This window comes from Amphiprion ocellaris, chromosome 6 (genome assembly GCF_022539595.1).
Source record: "Amphiprion ocellaris isolate individual 3 ecotype Okinawa chromosome 6, ASM2253959v1, whole genome shotgun sequence".
Classification (NCBI taxonomy): Eukaryota; Metazoa; Chordata; class Actinopteri; family Pomacentridae; genus Amphiprion; species Amphiprion ocellaris.
In genome coordinates, this window is record NC_072771.1 from 10,169,369 (window position 1) to 10,187,703 (window position 18,335).

At 39.3% G+C, this 18,335-nt stretch overlaps 1 protein-coding gene across 1 annotated transcript; it reads left to right on the top strand.

Annotated features, from left to right (window-relative positions):
- Nucleotides 1-422: 422 nt before the first annotated feature.
- Nucleotides 423-16,102, top strand: ube2l3b (ubiquitin-conjugating enzyme E2L 3b). Its single transcript, XM_023265150.3, has 4 exons — nucleotides 423-485; nucleotides 3,654-3,749; nucleotides 3,849-4,035; nucleotides 14,495-16,102. Exons 1-4 carry the CDS (start codon nucleotides 459-461, stop codon nucleotides 14,647-14,649), a joined length of 465 nt encoding a protein of 154 aa, XP_023120918.3. The 5' UTR covers nucleotides 423-458; the 3' UTR covers nucleotides 14,650-16,102.
- The last annotated feature ends 2,233 nt before the right edge of the window (nucleotides 16,103-18,335 follow it).

The window sequence follows — 18,335 nt, forward strand, 5'->3', positions numbered from 1 at the left end:
TTTGCATGTAGGGAGACAAGCATTGTTCCTTTTACATTTTTATTTCCCCAGCCCCAGAGAGCCTGAGTCTGCTGGTAGTCAAAAATTAGTCTAATAATTTGTCATTTAAATGCATCACAAGTTCATCAACAATGGAATACAATGCAGGCTTCTATTTGTCAAACTTTTTTCCAAAGTTAGCACGACTACATTTATATTGTAGGAAAATGCCAAATCCTAAAAAAAAAAACTGCAATTCTGTGGGTCATGTAACATTTATTTTAGGTACCACTAAGTACAAAGCCGTCTGAGAAGAAGCCCGGTTTTCCCGATTGACACGCTCATGTAAGATTCGTGTTTTTCCCCTTCAAGATCCCAGACTAACCATAGAATGTAAAATGTATGACCTGATCTCCAGCCCAGCACCAGACCATATTCACCGCGCTGTGTATTCTGGGAATACACACAGTAGTTTCAAGATGGCGGCGAGCAGGAGGCTGGCCAAGGTAAATCTCCCGATCCCGTTATTTGTACAAAAATTTTAATGCACTGGTTGCTCGTGGATGGGTTCGCCGTTTGTCTAAGGTCATATAAGAAATCTGGCTGTGTGAATGCACAATTAATGGCGGTTTTTGACTGTAAATAAAAAAGCGATCACCACTTGACACCTAGCTGACCAGATATGAACGTTCGGCAGCGGGGCACCGGCAAATTAGGCCGGAGAGTCCACAGTCAACCCTCCGACGACGACTGAGGAACTCATGTTACATTTTCTAACCGGCTTTGGACGTCAGACAGATATGGGTTGTGTGACTGAGGGAGTGAGCTTAATGTAGCCAACGCTAGACGGTGTGTGCGTTTCCCTAGTATAAGCCGCTTGCTAATCGGCTACATTGCTATCCCCAGATCTTTGCTGCGTTTCAGCTAGCCAGCAGTGAGTCTGCTAAAGCCACGGTTAGCCAGGTTTTGCGGTTCGTCATTAGGGAATGGGTGGGGGTGAACTTTGTGTAAATCTACCGTTAACATTCCCCAGTCCTGTCACGAGGAAGCGACAGGCAGTACATGACAGTTTGGTATTGTAAAGTGGCAGTAGCACATTGCGCAAGGTATGCGTTAACCAGTGTTCAATTTTTTTGAATGTGATTAAAGTGAGGTTGTTTCTATCTCTTTCAATCCCCGTACCCGCATTCCAGTTAAATGACTATACTATTAAATCCACCAGTTACGATGATTGTTTTTTTTACGTATTTCCGTGGTTAAGTCGATGTACCAGTTACCGCGGTTAGCTTCGACGATACAAAACTGAAAGCACGAAGACCGACGGACAGTGAATATGGCCTGTAACATTATCTGATCCCTAGTATCTGTTCATGACGAAGTTAAACTAACTAGGACCAGCAGAAAGTGGCTCAAAACTGACACTTTTTAACTTGCTTACAAGTATACAGCATTCATATGCCTTATTTGACATCCCAAAGCATAGCTACTTTACATTTTCAATGTTTTCAAATTGTACAAGACAGCGAGAATCTGCCATTCACGAAACGAGGAAGCGTTCGGGTTAAGTGAAAAACATACGAGAAAATACGTCATTTGTCCTCCTGTTTTGCATAACCACTTAAAGATAATTAAATTGAAGAAAATGTTGAAGTCTTGACTCTAAAGTGTTAAGGACCCTTCAGAAGCAGTACTTCTCATGGCTTATTTTGTCCAAGTGGCAAGTGCTTCTGCCATGTGGAGCAACGTGACATTAGTGTACTGTTCTTTCTATCTATCTATCTATCTATCTATCTATCTATCTATCTATCTATCTATCTATCTATCTATCTATCTATCTATCTATCTATCTATCTATCTATCTATCTATCTATCTATCTATCTATCTATCTGTTTTTAAACTCCAAATGTTAAAAGTTTACACTTGACCATCTCACATTTGTCAGTTGTTTTTTTCTGTGCATATGTATATTATTAAGCAAAACATGTAAAATTTTCATATTTTTGGTTACAGAACATGCATTGAGCAGTTATGATAGGTGATGTATGTCAGACATATATACTTTTTCTTGTTTTAATGTCTTTATCATTATGTATTTTAATGCATTAAAAACCTTGTTAGCAAAGACTTAGTCATATAAAGATATTGTGTTGGGGAGGTTGGGAGCAATAATACATGGTGTACTGATGTAACACTAAATCCCTATTTTAAAGTAGTTCATGCCCAGTTACATGTGGAAAATGGGTTTCCCGGTTCACTGCCTCTTTATGCAATATTGATGCCCATGTTGTTAACCATATGGATGCTTTTTCCTAGGTATTCCAAAAGATGCTGATGTCATATAATCTTGGTGTAAATTTGATGAACTGTCATTAGGCAAAATGACTCCAGCTGAGGAAATTCTATGAACATGTTCTATTGGTGATAACCTCATTTGTGGTGAATCTTGCCACAACCTGGATTACACCAAAACATCAAAGACACACCTTGAACATTGTTTAATGTACATGTGTACAGTATGATGTAAATTGTAAACCACTGTTTCATTCACGCTGGGCATTGTATCAAGGAATATGTGACTTGTATCACAAGCATATAATAAATCTATCTGAACATGCACCTGATTGCTTATGATACCACTTTTCATAAAATGATTTCAAGCACTGTAAACCAAGATTTTTCTTTTTGCCCAGTAACAATATTATGTAAGTCATCCAGGTGGGACCACTTTCGGAGCAGTTTCACCTATCTTACCTGCTCAATGCATGCTTAAATATTGACCATAAATGCAAAAACATAATTTTAATCATTCTTTTCTCATAAAATACGCCTCTGACTGGCACCATACTTTACATATATAAAGATCATATTGGTGCTAATCACATGGGAAAAAAAATCAACCAGACAAATAGAGGTTGTATGGTTGGTGGAGTATTGGAGTAGACAGAAACATTTACATATTTTTAAAAAACAAATTTACACTGTCGTATAACTGGTTTGTATTATTTTGGTCAAAGCAGGGTTGTAATATTGAAGATCATATGTACATATCAGTGACCCTGCAAAATATCACAACTTTAGCTACATTATTTCTGAAGTTATGGCATTTTATTGTGCTGCTGGAAACCATGCAACAATCAACATGACCTCACCCCTCTTCAAGAATTTTTAACTGAATAACTAATCCTCTGTGACCCCAGATTTGACACATGCTACACTCAATCAGTGTGTGGGCCTAACTGCACAAGAAATGTATTCTCCTTTGCAATAATTCACTACATGTTTACTGTCAGGGTTCAAATCTGCAATAAATTAGATCAGATAGAGTAGGGACATTGTAATGTGCCAGATGCCACCAAATTCAACTTTCAATGCCAGACGTTTTCTTGAGGGGGTGAATGCTACTGGACACCAGAGCTGGCTACTTTTTTCCTCTGGCTGGCTTTTCCATATCCGTGTGAAAAGCCCTATAAAATGCAGCATATATACACTTTTTACAGTATTGATAAGATTCCTTTGCAAACTTTAAATATAGCAGCATACATTACTACTCTTATGGAGTCCAAGCCTGCTGGGTCTGTTTGACTTAGCATTGTGATTACTGTCGCTCTTTAGCAATGAATGATAGCATTGTTTATCAGCTCAGCCTTAATCCACTGTATGCTTTGTCTCTCAGGAACTTGACGAGATTCGCAAGTCTGGAATGAAAAACTTCAGAAACATCCAAGTTGAGGAATCAAACCTATTGTCATGGCAAGGGCTCATTGTTCCTGTAAGTAGCACCTCTTTTTTGACTCCTCTAAAATATGCATGTATCTCCGAAATATCGGCCCACAGTTTACTTTTTTTAACCTGCTTCATGTACTTTTAGGACAACCCTCCTTATGACAAAGGTGCGTTCAGGATTGAAATCATTTTCCCCACCGAGTACCCTTTCAAGCCTCCCAAGATTACATTCAAGACAAAGATCTATCACCCCAACATTGATGAAAAGGGACAGGTGTGCTTGCCTGTGATCAGTGCAGAGAACTGGAAGCCTGCCACCAAAACTGACCAAGGTGGGTGTATTACTGGTATGGAGAGGTCCACTCAGTATACCAAAGCTACATGATAATTTTTTGTGTTCAATCTTACTTGATTTGTCCATGCATACACAAAGCACAGTGAAATTGTTGGATAAAAGTGCTAAGTAAATAAATTAATATCCCTGTCAGTATCTTACTTTATGGAGTAAACAGTTTTTTGTTTAAAATTTTTCACATTTGTTTTTAATGTGCTAGTATAAGATCTTCATCTCAGCAAGTATAAATAAAGCTTACACTTAGAACTGGCTTTGCTAAAATGACAAATTCAACTAGAAAATGAAAATGTTTTTCCACAGTAGCGTTACAATTTTCCACGTGTGTTATTGGAGTAAAAAAACAACTAAAAATGCAAATTGACATTTCACTTTGTCAAGGCTTAACCTGCTGTACTGTGGACAGTGTTCAAATACAAAAAGCCCTCAGTCTTTTGCATTTACACTTCACCATGCTCTTTTATGTCACAATGGAAATGTGAATGCAATCTGTCAGTTCTGTCATCAAGGCAGGTCTTTATTTAGAACATCACTTTCTCGGTAAGTTTCGATCTCAGGACAGCCATCACTGTGAGGAGAGGAAATACGGCATAGATTTGCCCCAGATTTGCACAATAGAATAAGATATCACAGACTGTATTTTAAGTTACCACACATTTTGACAACATTAATTGGCAAATTATATTATGTGAAACCGTTTGATTGCTGTACTCCATACTAGTTGTTATTGTTAAAATTTCAAATGCTTTCAGTTTTTGTTATTTCTGAGCTGCCCCCAATACATATAGTCCCAACAGATATCTTGCATTATGAACGAGCTGTTTTTAACATTGGGTTTATGTGTGACACTGAGCTAGGGATCGACTGAAATGATTTGTTTTCTTTTCAGGGGTGATGTTGATATCAATTACTGGCGATTGAAAGAGACCGATAACCAATATTTGGAACCATTAAACATTAAGAATTATTTATTAACAGCATATCATAGCAGACTACCTATTGTTCATAATTATTATTTTTATCTATAGGGATTACCGTTACTGAATTTGTACATATATTCGTTCATTGTTATGTGTTAACAGCACGTGATAACAGGAAACCAGCCATTCGAAAACTAATACTGGACTAATGCTGTACTAATTTACTGGAGCTTCTCTGCTCAGCAAATATGCTCGTCAGTTCTGTTCTGTAATCAGTCTCTTTCAGTGATTGGTTGTAACTCGTAACATGTACCACCGATTAAGAAAGTCCTGCAGGTGGGACATTGCTTGAGACCACAGAATGAATACAGAAAGAGAGCTGGTTAAATCAGAGCTGAAGCAGCGCATTGAAAAACTTAAAAATGCCAAATAAATGGTTGGGCTGATTATCAGTCCGTCCCTACACTGAACCATTGGGAATCATTGTAGGGTAACAAAGTCCAAACTTGAAAATGTATGTTCCTTCTATGGGTGGACAGTTGTGTGTTAGGCTGTATAGGGCTGACAGGAGAGATTAGCGAGGGGAAGGGTAGAGGTTTAACCAGATGAGACTCCACAGAGGACTGTCTGTCTTCTCTCTCGTAACATACTGACTGATAAGAAATGTTTTTTCTGTAATTCAGACAACTCATTGGACAGAGATCTCTCTATGAAATCAAAGAATCCCTGTATGTGGACAGTTCCAGTCAAAAGTTTGGACACACTTTCTCATTCAGTGTTTTTTATTTATTTTAATTATTCTCTACATTGTAGATTAATACTGAAGACATCAAAACTATGAAGAACACATATGGAGTTATGTAGTAAACAAAAAGTGTTAAATCAGAATATGTTTTATATTTTCAATTCTTTTAGGTAGCCTCCATTTGCTTTGAGGACAGCTTTGCTTACTCTTGGCATTCTCTATCAGCTTCATGACTTAGTCTCCTGGACTGGTTTTGAATTAACAGCTGTGCCTTGTCAAGAGTCAATTTGTGGAATGACCTGCGTTCTTAATGTGTTTGAGACCATCAGTTGTGTTGTGCAGAGGTAGGGTTAGTACACAGTGGATAGCCCTGTTTGACTACTGTTGTCATCCATAGTATGGCAAGAATCACAACTCAGTAAAGAGAAACGATGGTCCATCATTACTTTAAGACACAAAGGTCAATCAATCTGGAAAATTTCAAGAACTTTGAATGTATCCTCAAGTGCAGTCGCAAAAACCATCAAGCACTACAATGAAACTGGCTCACATGAGGACCGCCCCAGGAAAGGAAGACCAAGAGCTACCTCTGCTGCAGGGAATTCATTAGATTAACCAGCCTCTGAAAACACAATTTCGTGTATTTCCACATAGCAGTCTTAGCGCAACATTAAGGAAGGTGCTAGAAGAAGACATTGGTCTGGAAGGCATAGAACTTCTGACTACAATGTTGGACAGAGGGAGCTGGAGGAAGAACTTTATTCATGTCACCAGTTCCGTCAGATGCAGTTAATGAAATGAAACACATTAACAGCACCTCAGATTAGAGCCCACATAAGTTCTTCACAGAGTTCAAGTAGGTGACCAATCTCAACATCAACTGTCCATAGGAGACGGCACGAATCAGGTCTTCATGGCGCAAAGAAGCCACTGTTGAGGATGAGCAACAACAAGAAGAGAATTGTTTAGGCCAAGAAACACAAGGAATGAACAGCAGACCAGTGGAAATCTGATCTGTTCTTTGATCTGATGAGTCCAAATTTGAGATTTTTGATTCCAACTGCTGTGTTGTTGTGAGACCAGAGAAGGTGAGCTGATGGTTTCTGCATGTGTGGTTCCAACCGTGAAGCATGGTGGAAGAGGTGTGATGGTGTGGGGGTGCTTTGCTGGTGACACTGTTGATTTATTCAAAATTGAAGACGCACTGAACCAGCATAGCTACCACAGCATCCTGCAGCACCATCACATCTGGTTTGCGCATACTGGGACCATCATTTGTTTTTCAACAAGACAATGACCCCAAACACACCTCTAGGCTGTGTAAGGGCTATTTGACCAAGAAGGAAAGTGATATAGTGCTGTGTCAGATGACCTGGCTGACATAATCACCAAACCTAAACCCAACTGAGATGGTTTGGGATGAGATGGACTCCAGAGTGAAGGAAAAGCAGCTGACATGTGCTCAGCATCTCTGAGAAGTCCTTCAAGCCTGTTGGAAAACCATTCCGGGAGACTACCTCATGAAACAGATTGAGAGAATGCCAAGAGTGTGCAAAGCTGTCATCAAAGCAAATGGGGCTACTTTAAAGAATCTGATTTATTCAAAATGAGCATGAAACATGTTCTACTTTCACGCTTTTTTGTTTGACATAATTTCGTATGTGTTCTTCCGATAGTTTTGATGTCTTCCACACAAATCTACAATGTAGAACGTAATTAAAATAAATGAAACCATTGAATGAGAAGGTGTGTCCAAACTTTTGACTGGTACTGTATGTCTGCCTGTTATTTGCTTTCCTCTATTTGATCAGCTCCAAATGTGGTTTGTGTAATAATGAGAAGTCAAGGAAGTGCAGTGTCCAGTTTGTAGTCATTTGGATGAGTGATTTTCAAGAAATATTAAGAAACAAACATTTAACCGCAGTCTTTTACTATAGTAGGACTGGGGCAAACTGAGGCAATAGTGTGTCACAAAAATGACAACGCCTTGTCAAAGCATGGATTCGCCAGAAGAACAAGCTGCACATAAAGTTTTTGCAGTGATCATTTAAAGTTTGAGAGTATTTAGATGGAGAATAGTAGTGTGTTGCTCTGTAAGCACTGCAAACTGGAAATAGCTGATCACACTCGTACAACTGCTGCACTAACACCTGAAGAGAAAGCATTCTGCAGCGCTCTGCCGAGACTAGAGGAATAGACAGCGCTGTCCTGAGGACCATACCAAGGAGCAAGTTAGAAATACACTATATTGCCAAAAGTATTTGCTCACCCGTCCAAATAATCAGAATCAGGTGTTCCAATCACTTCCATGGCCACAGGTGTATAAAATCAAGCACCTAGGCATGCAGACTGCTTTTACAAACATTTGTGAAAGAATGGGTTGCTCTCAGGAGCTCAGTGAATTCCAGCGTGGAACTGTGATAGGATGCCACCTGTGCAACAAATCCAGTCGTGACATTTCCTCGCTCCTAAATATTCCGCAGTCAACTGTCAGCTGTATTATAAGAAAGTGGAAGTGTGTGGGAACGACAGCAACTCAGCCACCAAGTGGTAGGCCATGTAAACTGACGGAGCGGGGTCAGCGGATGCTGAGGTGCATAGTACCAAGAGGTCGACAACTTTCTGCAGAGTCAATTGCTACAGACCTTCAAACTTCATGTGGTCTTCAGATTAGCTCAAGAACAGTGCTTCAGCAGAGAGCTTCATGGAATGGGTTTCCATGGCCGAGCAGCTGCATCCAAGCCGTACATCACCAAGTGCAATGCAAGGCGTCGGATGCAGTGGTGTAAAGCACGCCGCCACTGGACTCTAGAGCAGTGGAGACGCCTTCTCTGGAGTGACGAATCGCGCTTCTCCATCTGGCAATCTGATGGACGAGTCTGGGTTTGGCGGTTGCCAGGAGAACCATACTTGTCGGACTGCATTGTGCCAAGTGTAAAGTTTGGTGGAGGGGGGATTGTGGTGTGGGGTTGTTTTTCAGGAGCTGAGCTTGGCCCCTTAGTTCCAGTGAAAGGAACTCTGAATGCTTCAGCATACCAAGACATTTTGGACAATTCCATGCTCCCAACTTTGTGGGAACAGTTTGGAGCTGGCCCCTTCCTCTTCCAACATGACTGTGCACCAGTGCACAAAGCAAGGTCCATAAAGACATGGATGACAGAGTCTGGTGTGGATGAACTTGACTGGCCTGCACAGAGTCCTGACCTCAACCCGATAGAACACCTTTGGGATGAATTAGAGCAGAGACTGAGAGCCAGGCCTTCTGGTCCAACATCAGTGTGTGACCTCACAAATGCACTTCTGGAAGAATGGTCAAAAATTCCCAGAAACACACTCCTAAACCTTGTGGACAGCCTTCCCAGAAGAGTTGAAGCTGTTATAGCTGCAAAGGGTGGACCGAAGTCATATTGAACCCTATGGATTAGGAATGGGATGTCACTTACGTTCGTATGCGAGTCAAGGCAGGTGAGCAAATACTTTTGGCAATATAATGTAGCTGGGCCTTCTCTGTATAAGTCGTCTTGACAGAAGCTAAAACCCCAGTCAGAGATAACAAGTAATAAGAAGGTGGTTATCAGCTTTCTTTACTGACTCAAACTTTCAGCTTTCAACTCTGTGCGCGTTCGCACAAAAGTGGGCATTCAACGCGCCATGTGACTCTTCTGCACAAAACAAAACCATCGTGTTCAGCTGCTTCAGTCAGCAGGTTGCTTAAATGGAGAACAATGAGAAATATAAAAATGTATGATGGTAAAAAGCATTGCAACTGTACACGATGCAAGACAGAAATGCTGGTAGAGAATTGTTGAATGTGCATAATATGTTTATTTTATTGATCAATGCAGGGACTTTCTAACTGACAACTCTACAATAAAATTATTAAGCTTTAAATGCCATAAACTATTAAACTTAATATATTTAAACATTTTATTGTATGGAACTGCATTTAGGTCTGACACTGTCCCGTAATGCAGGATATCATGTTATTTCGTGGCCAAATCAAAGTGAAATTAATGTTACTGATTGAATATCCTCTGTACCAAATACTAATCAACTAATTAATTTTCTAATCTGTGTTCTATCAGCTGCAGTACTAGCAGTGTAAATAGAGTTGTCAACAAATCAGGACCAAACATTAAAAACATATTCATGTGCATCACCAACTAAAAACATGTTGGGTTCCTGTGGCAATGCAATGCATACAGTGTGTGATACAGTTACTATGTGGTTTCATTCAGAGATTTTACTAACAGACAGTCAATATGTTTACAGATAATATATATAGATGTAGATATAGTCGTGTTTTTAAAAAGCTGGTATATTTTCATGTAAGTACTGTATATTATACAGATTTAGTGACAAGTTAGAGACACTCCATTTTTGATTTTCATCTGAAATTTTGGAGGTCCAACATAATGTGAGTGAATCAGAGTTTTGGTTGACACACTTTGTGCTCTAAGGTGATTTATCAAAGAACCAGAAATCCCATGGTAATGGGAATTGGTAAATAGAAAATGATCAGTTCCTGCTAACATCAACAACAGCTTTTACTTTGAAAGTGTAGCACATTTCACAGAATCCTGGTGACTCTTTGTAAATACTAGTGCTTTTTGTGAGCCATGGAATTGATGGTTTGGCCATCGATATGTGTGTGAGAAAGAGACAGAAAGAAGCACTGTTAAGCTCCTTTCACATCAGGGAGATTTTGTTTTGACAGTCTAGCATGGAGGGAAGCCATGAGGCAGTGTGTTTATTTTTGAAAAATATAAAACTTAAACCCTTTTAAGTTTTTTGTAACATTTCAGAACTTTTATTTAGATAATGTAGTGTATCTCCATGCATTCTGTTAACTTTTTTTTTCTTTGTGAACTAGGGGTTTTACTTTTAAAAAGTCCTACAGCAGTGAGACTCATGCTGGGTGAAAGAGGACAAAAATGCCTACATTTGGCACGTATAAATTGTCCACAGTAGAAATTGTGAAAAGGAGATCAGGTTAAGTGCAATTTTTCCCCAAAGCATTTCTGGTCAAAATTTAAACTGATCACGTTTAATGTCACCCATTCTAAATAAAAATGCATAAAACCTAAAGCGTGATTGTGTAAAGACTGTAAAAGATATAAAAACACGGATTAGATGGATAATATTCAAAGCTTTGTGACCCCGTTTGAATTTTGAATGAAGCGGTTCCTAATATAATAGGGTTCCTGCAGCTTCACTGCTTGGACAACTGAACATATCCAGAATTGACTGTGATCGGTCAGATTCTGTGACCACTAGTTTTCCCTCAGGTAATGTTAAGTACATAGTGCAAACAAAACATCAGCAGTTGGCTGTTTATAAAGTAGTGAAGTATTTGTTAGTACTTAAGCCTCCCAGTGACAGAGCAACACCATTTTCCCTTAAGAAAAGGGAAGATGATTCACTTGTCAAATACAGGTGCATTTCAAATAAATCTAATATCAAAAAAAGTTGAGTTTTTCTAATTTATTTCAAAAAGGTAAACATTTATACATTTTCTACTCTTTACACATGAAGTCAAATATTTCATGCCTTGTTTGTTTAAATTTTGATTAGAAAGTTGACTGGAAGGGAAAAGTGTAGTAAGAAAAGCTGCACAAGCAACAGATGTGCACAGCCTTGAGAGATTGTCAAGAAATTTGGATTGAAAAACTTCGGAGAGCTTCAACAGCAGTGGACTGAGGCTGGTGTTGGTGCATTAAGAGCAACCAAATACAGATGTCTTTGAGAAAGGAGGTACAAGTGTTGCATTCCTAATGTCAAGCCACCCCTGAACCAGAGACAACATTGGAAGTGTCTTACCTGGACTGAGGAGAAAAAGACCTGGAATGTTACTCAGTGGTCCAAAGTCCCCTTTCAAGAAGAAAGTAAATTTTGCATTATATTGGGAAATCAAAGTCCTAGAATCTCGATGAAGAGTGGACAGTCACAGAATCCAAGGTGTTTGAAGTCCAGACTGAAATTTCCACTGTCTGTGATGATTTAGGGTGTCATTTTATCTGCTAGTGTTGATTCACTGTCTTTTATCAAGACCAAAATCAACACAGCGTTCAACAGGAGATTTTAAAACACTTCATACTTCCATCTGCTGGCAAGCTTTATGGAGATGCCATTCTCCTTTTCCAACAGGACTCAGTGACAAAACTACAACCAAAGGGTTCACTGATCATGAAATTACTGTGCTTGACTGGCCAGCCGACTCACCTTATCAGAACTCCATATGAGGTATTTTCAAGAGGAAGATGAGAAACATGTGACCCAAAAATACAGGCGAGCTAAATGCCGCTATCAAAGAAACCTGGACTTCAGTAACACCTCAGCAGTATCACAAGCAGATCCATGATACGCTGCATTGATGCACTAATTTGTGGTAGTCCTAACCAATACTGACTGTATAAATGAACATGCTTTCCAAAGGTTGGACATTTCTGTATTGTGAATCCTGTTTTGATTGATCTTCAGAAATATTTTAATTATTAATCCTGTCATTCAAGCCCTTTCACACATAGGCCAGTTATCTGTTAATGTTCCTCGTGTTTACATTCACATATGCCCGCCACAGTGCCTGAGGAAAGTCATGATGTGACAAAACATTAAGCTACAGCAAATATTCTGTTATTATTTTTACCAGCTCACCTGTCTGAGATAAAAAAAAATGTTCACAGCTTGCTGTTAGATCTGATTGGTCCTTTCTCGAAGTTGGGATCATTGAATTTTTACCAAATTAATGAAACTACAAACTAAAAATAATTAGTCCGAAATGGCTGGAAATTAAGCAGTCATTCTATGTGTGACAGCTCACCTGTCAGAGGTGAAGAAATGTAGACCGACACAGTGTGCCATTGGAACCTGGTCGGGACTGATCTGTTCTCTGTGATAATTTATAATTATGCGATTTAAATTAGTGCCTTGCTCTTTTGTTCAGTGTGCAAATATGTGCAACTGTCTGATGCTGGTATGGATCCTGCTGCTGTCTGATGCTGCAGATATTCAGCAAACTTGGAGAGAATAATTCTGAACAGTTGGAAGAAACAAACTTCAGTTCTTCTTAACATTAACATTAAAAAACTTGAATTACATTCATTATTGGTGATTATCATTATTCATTAGGTTGTTGGTTTCTGTTTTTATCAAAGTAAGATGTTATTATGGATATTTCATTTCATTGTCTAATAGATTTGAAATTGTAAAGCAAAATGCGTGATAAAAGTGTTTTGGGATTTTGGCATAATGGGAAAACTATTTCCTTAAATCATGTTACACATCTTAAATACTGCTGCTTGTGTGTGTTTATCTGTAAGTGTGACAGCTCAGTTCACACTTGTTCGTGTTCAAAGTTATATATGGATACGTTACTTGGTCCAACCTAGTGAGATTGGCGCCACTACTTTTAGGGATTAGTGACCAGGGTGCGCATTCACACATACAGCCCACTTGATTAGTTGCTGAACGGAACTAATAAATACTTTGACCTGTATGTGGTTAAAGCACTGCAGCCCTTAAGCACGGCAGAATGTCCTGATACAGGTTTGATAGTTACTGTAATTTCTGATATTATGTTCAGTGTTATGGTTTTCTGGCGATTGGTCCATCATTCAAAATTGAATTTACCAATTCTGTCACTACTTCAAAAAAGGTGGAATTGTAAATATGAAATTATATCAGTTGCTTTGTTACTGTGCTAAACTACAGATTACTTGTGTGTGTTTGTATAGTATTTTTTTTGTCTAAGCACAAATACCTGGATAGTAATCCAGACTCATTAGGATGGTAAATCTGTGATATACGCTTTCATTGTGCACCAAGAGTTCCGAGTTATATGAGCAGTAAGTTATATATTATATGATGTATAGATGGAAAAGAGCCGTATTTTAACACAAACAGGAAAGCAAAACCAACAAATTTAGTGATCATTTGTGGCAAATGAAAATATTTTGAATAGAAATGTTAAGATCATTGCATTAATAAAGTAAGCTTTAAGACTTTTGTGGGCTTTTTATCCTAAAAGCATTTACCTGATGTACTGCTGCATCATACAATAAGCTTATTGTAAAGTAGTTACCACCAAAGACAATTGTTTGAATCTTCATATCTGTGGACTATATTGTGGTGTCTGATACTTATTGTATGCCAACCACTTTTTTTGCTTTATGAGTGTTTCCAGATGTTTATCCAATGAGGATCTCATGTAGAGAAATGGTGCATTTATGTGCTGTAGTGCATGACAATATGACAATAATTCTTGTCTGGTGATCCTGTTGAGTTTCCAGGTGTCCCGGCATGTAAACACTGCACTGGCAGCTAAAAGGCAAAGCTCTGTCATCAGACCTTTTCTTCAGCACATAAATTCTCTACTAGGAGAGTATCACAGATCACTCTGTGTCATGACTATTTAAACAAAAATGAAGCAGCTTACGAGTGCATGTATGGGTTCTATATTGATGCTGTAGCTATGCTTAGCAAGAGTCCAGTCAGATTTGATTAAATTACAGTAGACTTAAAATAAAGTGGAGCAAAAAAATACAGCTGCTCACATTTATTTGGCAGTTAGTTGTCAATATTGTCAGTTGTATCCATGAAGTACTTAATGGGCTGATCAGTGATGTGGTACTGCAACTAATTTAATCTTTTCAGGCTCTTTACTACCAGGTTTGCATTTTCTAGTGACCATGTGAGAGTGAAAATCAGGGCTGTAGTTGATATAAGAAAAGCATTGTTTGTAGCTAACTGAATTTCTTTGGCTGTGTGTTTTCCAGTAATTCAGTCCCTCATTGCGCTGGTGAATGACCCGCAGCCAGAACATCCCCTGAGGGCAGACCTAGCAGAAGAATACTCTAAGGACCGTAAAAAATTCTTGAAGAATGCAGAAGAGTTTACAAAGAAACACGGCGAAAAGCGGCCAATGGACTGATCACCTGACAAGAGCGTTGCCCTCTCTCTGTTTCTTTCTCTCCCTCTTCTCCTGTCTCACCTACCTGACCAAATACTGATCTTCCTCTTCCCTATCTGCTACGATCCTACCCCCACCCCAACACCTTCCTCGCTTACTCTCCTTCCTCCTTGCTCCCCCACACCACTTCTCCCTCCTTGCAGCCCTGGAGCCGCCCAGCTGAAGCTAGGCAGCGGCAGCCTCAGCCTTGCTCCCCATCCAGGACTCTCTGTGGATCAGACAGCTTCCTCTTCCTCCTTTTCCTCCTTCTCAGTCATAAATTTCCAGACCATTTCTAACTTTCTACTCTTTCTAAAAGTGAAAAATGGAAAAAAGATATGCTAGGGAAACACAATGTTCAGATGAAGAGTTAGATGGAAATACTCAGTGATGTGTTCATTTTCTGTTGGCATCCCCCCTATATATAAAAAAAAATCTTGTTTTAAACAGATGTCACTTAGAAATGTTTTTTTTTTTTTTCTGAAGTGCTATTTTTTGAAGAGCAGAAAAGAACTGGCCAATTGCTCTGTTTTCCCAATTTGCCCTGTCATATATCGTCGTTTAACCTGAAACAAATGTGACAGAAGCTGTAGCTAGGACCTGGAAGTGTGTGCTGAGGGAAACGTTTCCCTTTTTCACCTCCACTGCTTCTAGAATTGCACTGTACTCTATGGAACAGTCCTTCTCAAATCTCCTACCCCACAGTTTGTAACCCACTAGGCCACATGAACTGAATTGTTTTTGCTTAAAATAAGGCTTTTAGAGTGTCAAAGTAAACACAATTGGTTTCCACTCCAAATATCCAGTTACAGTCTGCAGGCCTTGAAACCGAAATTAGTGCACTATCCCCATATTTTCTTAAATAAACATTGGATGGATTTTTGCAGCACAGATCTGTAGCACTCTCAGACCATGCTGATAAAACTTTCTGCATACATTCAAGCTATTGTGATTTTTCTTTTCCTTAGTAATCCTTTGCTTTTTTCAATTATTTTCGTTTGATTGACACTTTACATATGAAATCGGTCACAAAGTGGGGGAAATGTGTTTGAATTAGAATATTTCATGCATGTCCCCTCTCCCACTGCTGACTACCCTAGTGTTACCACCTATCCAGTTAGAAACAAAGCCCTTTACCACACTTAGACATATTTCAGCTGCAGATCAGCTGTCAGCTGCCCAGCTGAAAGGGACCTAACTTGTCAGGATTTGGGGGGAGGGGGGAGCTGGAGAAGGATGCACTCAGCTTAAATGAAGCTCAGCTCCTGGAGATGGTCCTAGAAACAAGCAGCTTGAAGGCAGCTGGGAGAGGGCTGGCTGTCCGGGGATGTGTCAGGACATGGAAAGGGACTGCAGTGGCCAAAAAAACCACCATGTAACAGCTATTTGATTTGGTCCCAATATTGTTTCATAATAAAGATGGCTAACCACTTGGCCTCACTGTTTGTCTGGTAGTGAAGTAGATGTTGCATGTGTTTCATTTGTGATGACTAGACAAGAACAGAACTAATCCAAGTGTATCATTATTTGATAGAGTTTGGTAGATGTCAAATGAACTGATGGAGTTTAATTAACATGTCATGATTATACAGTTCCTACGTAGTGTTGCAAAAATCCCAACTCCACAGTCAAGTTTCTAGAGCCCGTAACACATTTAAGTGTTTCAGTCATAGGATTCTATTCAAGGTAGTTAAAAAAAGAAGCTAATTTTCTGGTTCCATAGTCCTTATTCATATTTTCCATATTAAATCATGTTTACTGTGGATCCCATCTATGTGACGTTATATTAAATGGTTGCCATTTGTGAGATTATATTGTAAGTAAAATTTGAAACCACATTAAATATGGAAAATGAATAGATGTAGGTATTCCAGTTTAGGATTTATGCCATGAAGATGTGGGACAAAATATGCAGATAACAATTATACTGTTTCTTGCTTTAACTCACTTGTAAGTTAATTCAACAAAATGTACAGAGGCATTCTTCTACACAGTAGCAGTGTAATAGCATACAGTCATGTAAAATTACTGTCGTTTTTGACCTACACAAACAATGAAACACCTTAGAAGCTAGTACGTTCCCTGAAATTTGGACTTTGATGAGGACATTCCAAAACCCTCCATTTCTTTTTTTTTTTTGAGCCAATACGTAGAGGTTCTGCTAGTGTGCTGAGAATCATTATCCTGTTGGAAAGTCTACTTCAGGTTCAGGTTCAACTTTTAGACAGATGGCCTCACATTATCTTCAAGCACTGATACGTATAATGCAGAGGTTAAAGCTGAATCAATGCAAAAAGTCACCACCTGGATTTCACTAAGCAAATAGGTAAGAGCCTCCACTGGATAATTACTGCAGTGATGAATGTGTTTCAGCTGGCATCAAGTTATTTAACTAACACACTGAGAAGCTTCTCATTTCTTAAACAACTGTGTTGGAAGACATATCCTGTGGTCATGGAAAGGATGCTAATCTGTTTCAGAAGGGTCAAATTGTTGGCCTGCACCAAGCAAACAAAACATCTAAGGAGACTGCTGAAACTACAAAAATTGGGTTAAGAACCATACAACGCATTATTAAAAACTGGAAGGATATTGGTGAACCATCATCTTCCAGGAAGAAATGTGGTCAGAAAAAAATCCTGAATGACTGTGATTAGCAAGCATTTAAATGTTTGGTGAAATGAAATCATGAAAAAATAACGGTACAACTTGGTACAATGTTCAGTAGTGAAAGTAAGAGCAATTACACATGCACATTGTGAAGGGAGCTCAAAGGATTGGGACTAAACAGCTGTGTAGCCCTAAGAAAACCACTGATCAGTGAGGCTAATGGGAAAAAAGCTTCAATTTGTTAGGGAGCATGAAGATTGGACTGTGGAGCAATGAAAGAAGGTCGTGGTCTGAACAGTCCAGATTTACCCTGTTCCAAAGTGATGGGCACATCAGGGTGAGTAGAGAGGCAGATAAAGTGATACAGTCATCAATGCCTTGTGCCTACAAGCCTGTGGGGGTTAGGGTTATGATCTGGGGTTGGTCAGGTTCAGGAATGTTATATGTTCAAAGAATGAGGTCAGCTGACTACCTGAATATACTGAATGACCAGGTCTTTCCATCAATGGAGTTTTTCTTCCCTGATGGCACAGGTATGTTCCAAGATGACGATGCCAGGATTTGTGGGGCTCACATTGTGAATGAGTGGTTCGGGGAGCATCATTTTCACACATGGATTGTCCTCCACAGAGTCCAGACCTCAGCTCCACTGAGAATCTTTGGGATGTGCTGGAGAAGACTTTGTGCAGCGGTCCAACTCTCCCATCATCAATATAAGATCTTGGTGAAAAATTAACGCATCTCTAATAAATGTGACATTGCAGAAGCTTATCAAAACAATGCCACAGCAAATGTGTACCGTAATCAAAGCTAAGGGCAGTCCAATAAAATAATAGTGTGGCTTTTTGGACAGGCAGTGTATTTTCATCATCATGCTTGACACGTCAGGCTCTTCTGCATTTTGATCTTCCTTTGTCACTCCTGTCCTCCACCATTCATCCTGTGACATGAACATTGATCTTGGTGTGCCCTCTTGAAGGATGTCTCAGTTCTTAAAATGCATCCAGAACAAAGAAGAGGCCTCTCAAAGAAGCTTTGAACAAGGATTCATGGTAGTA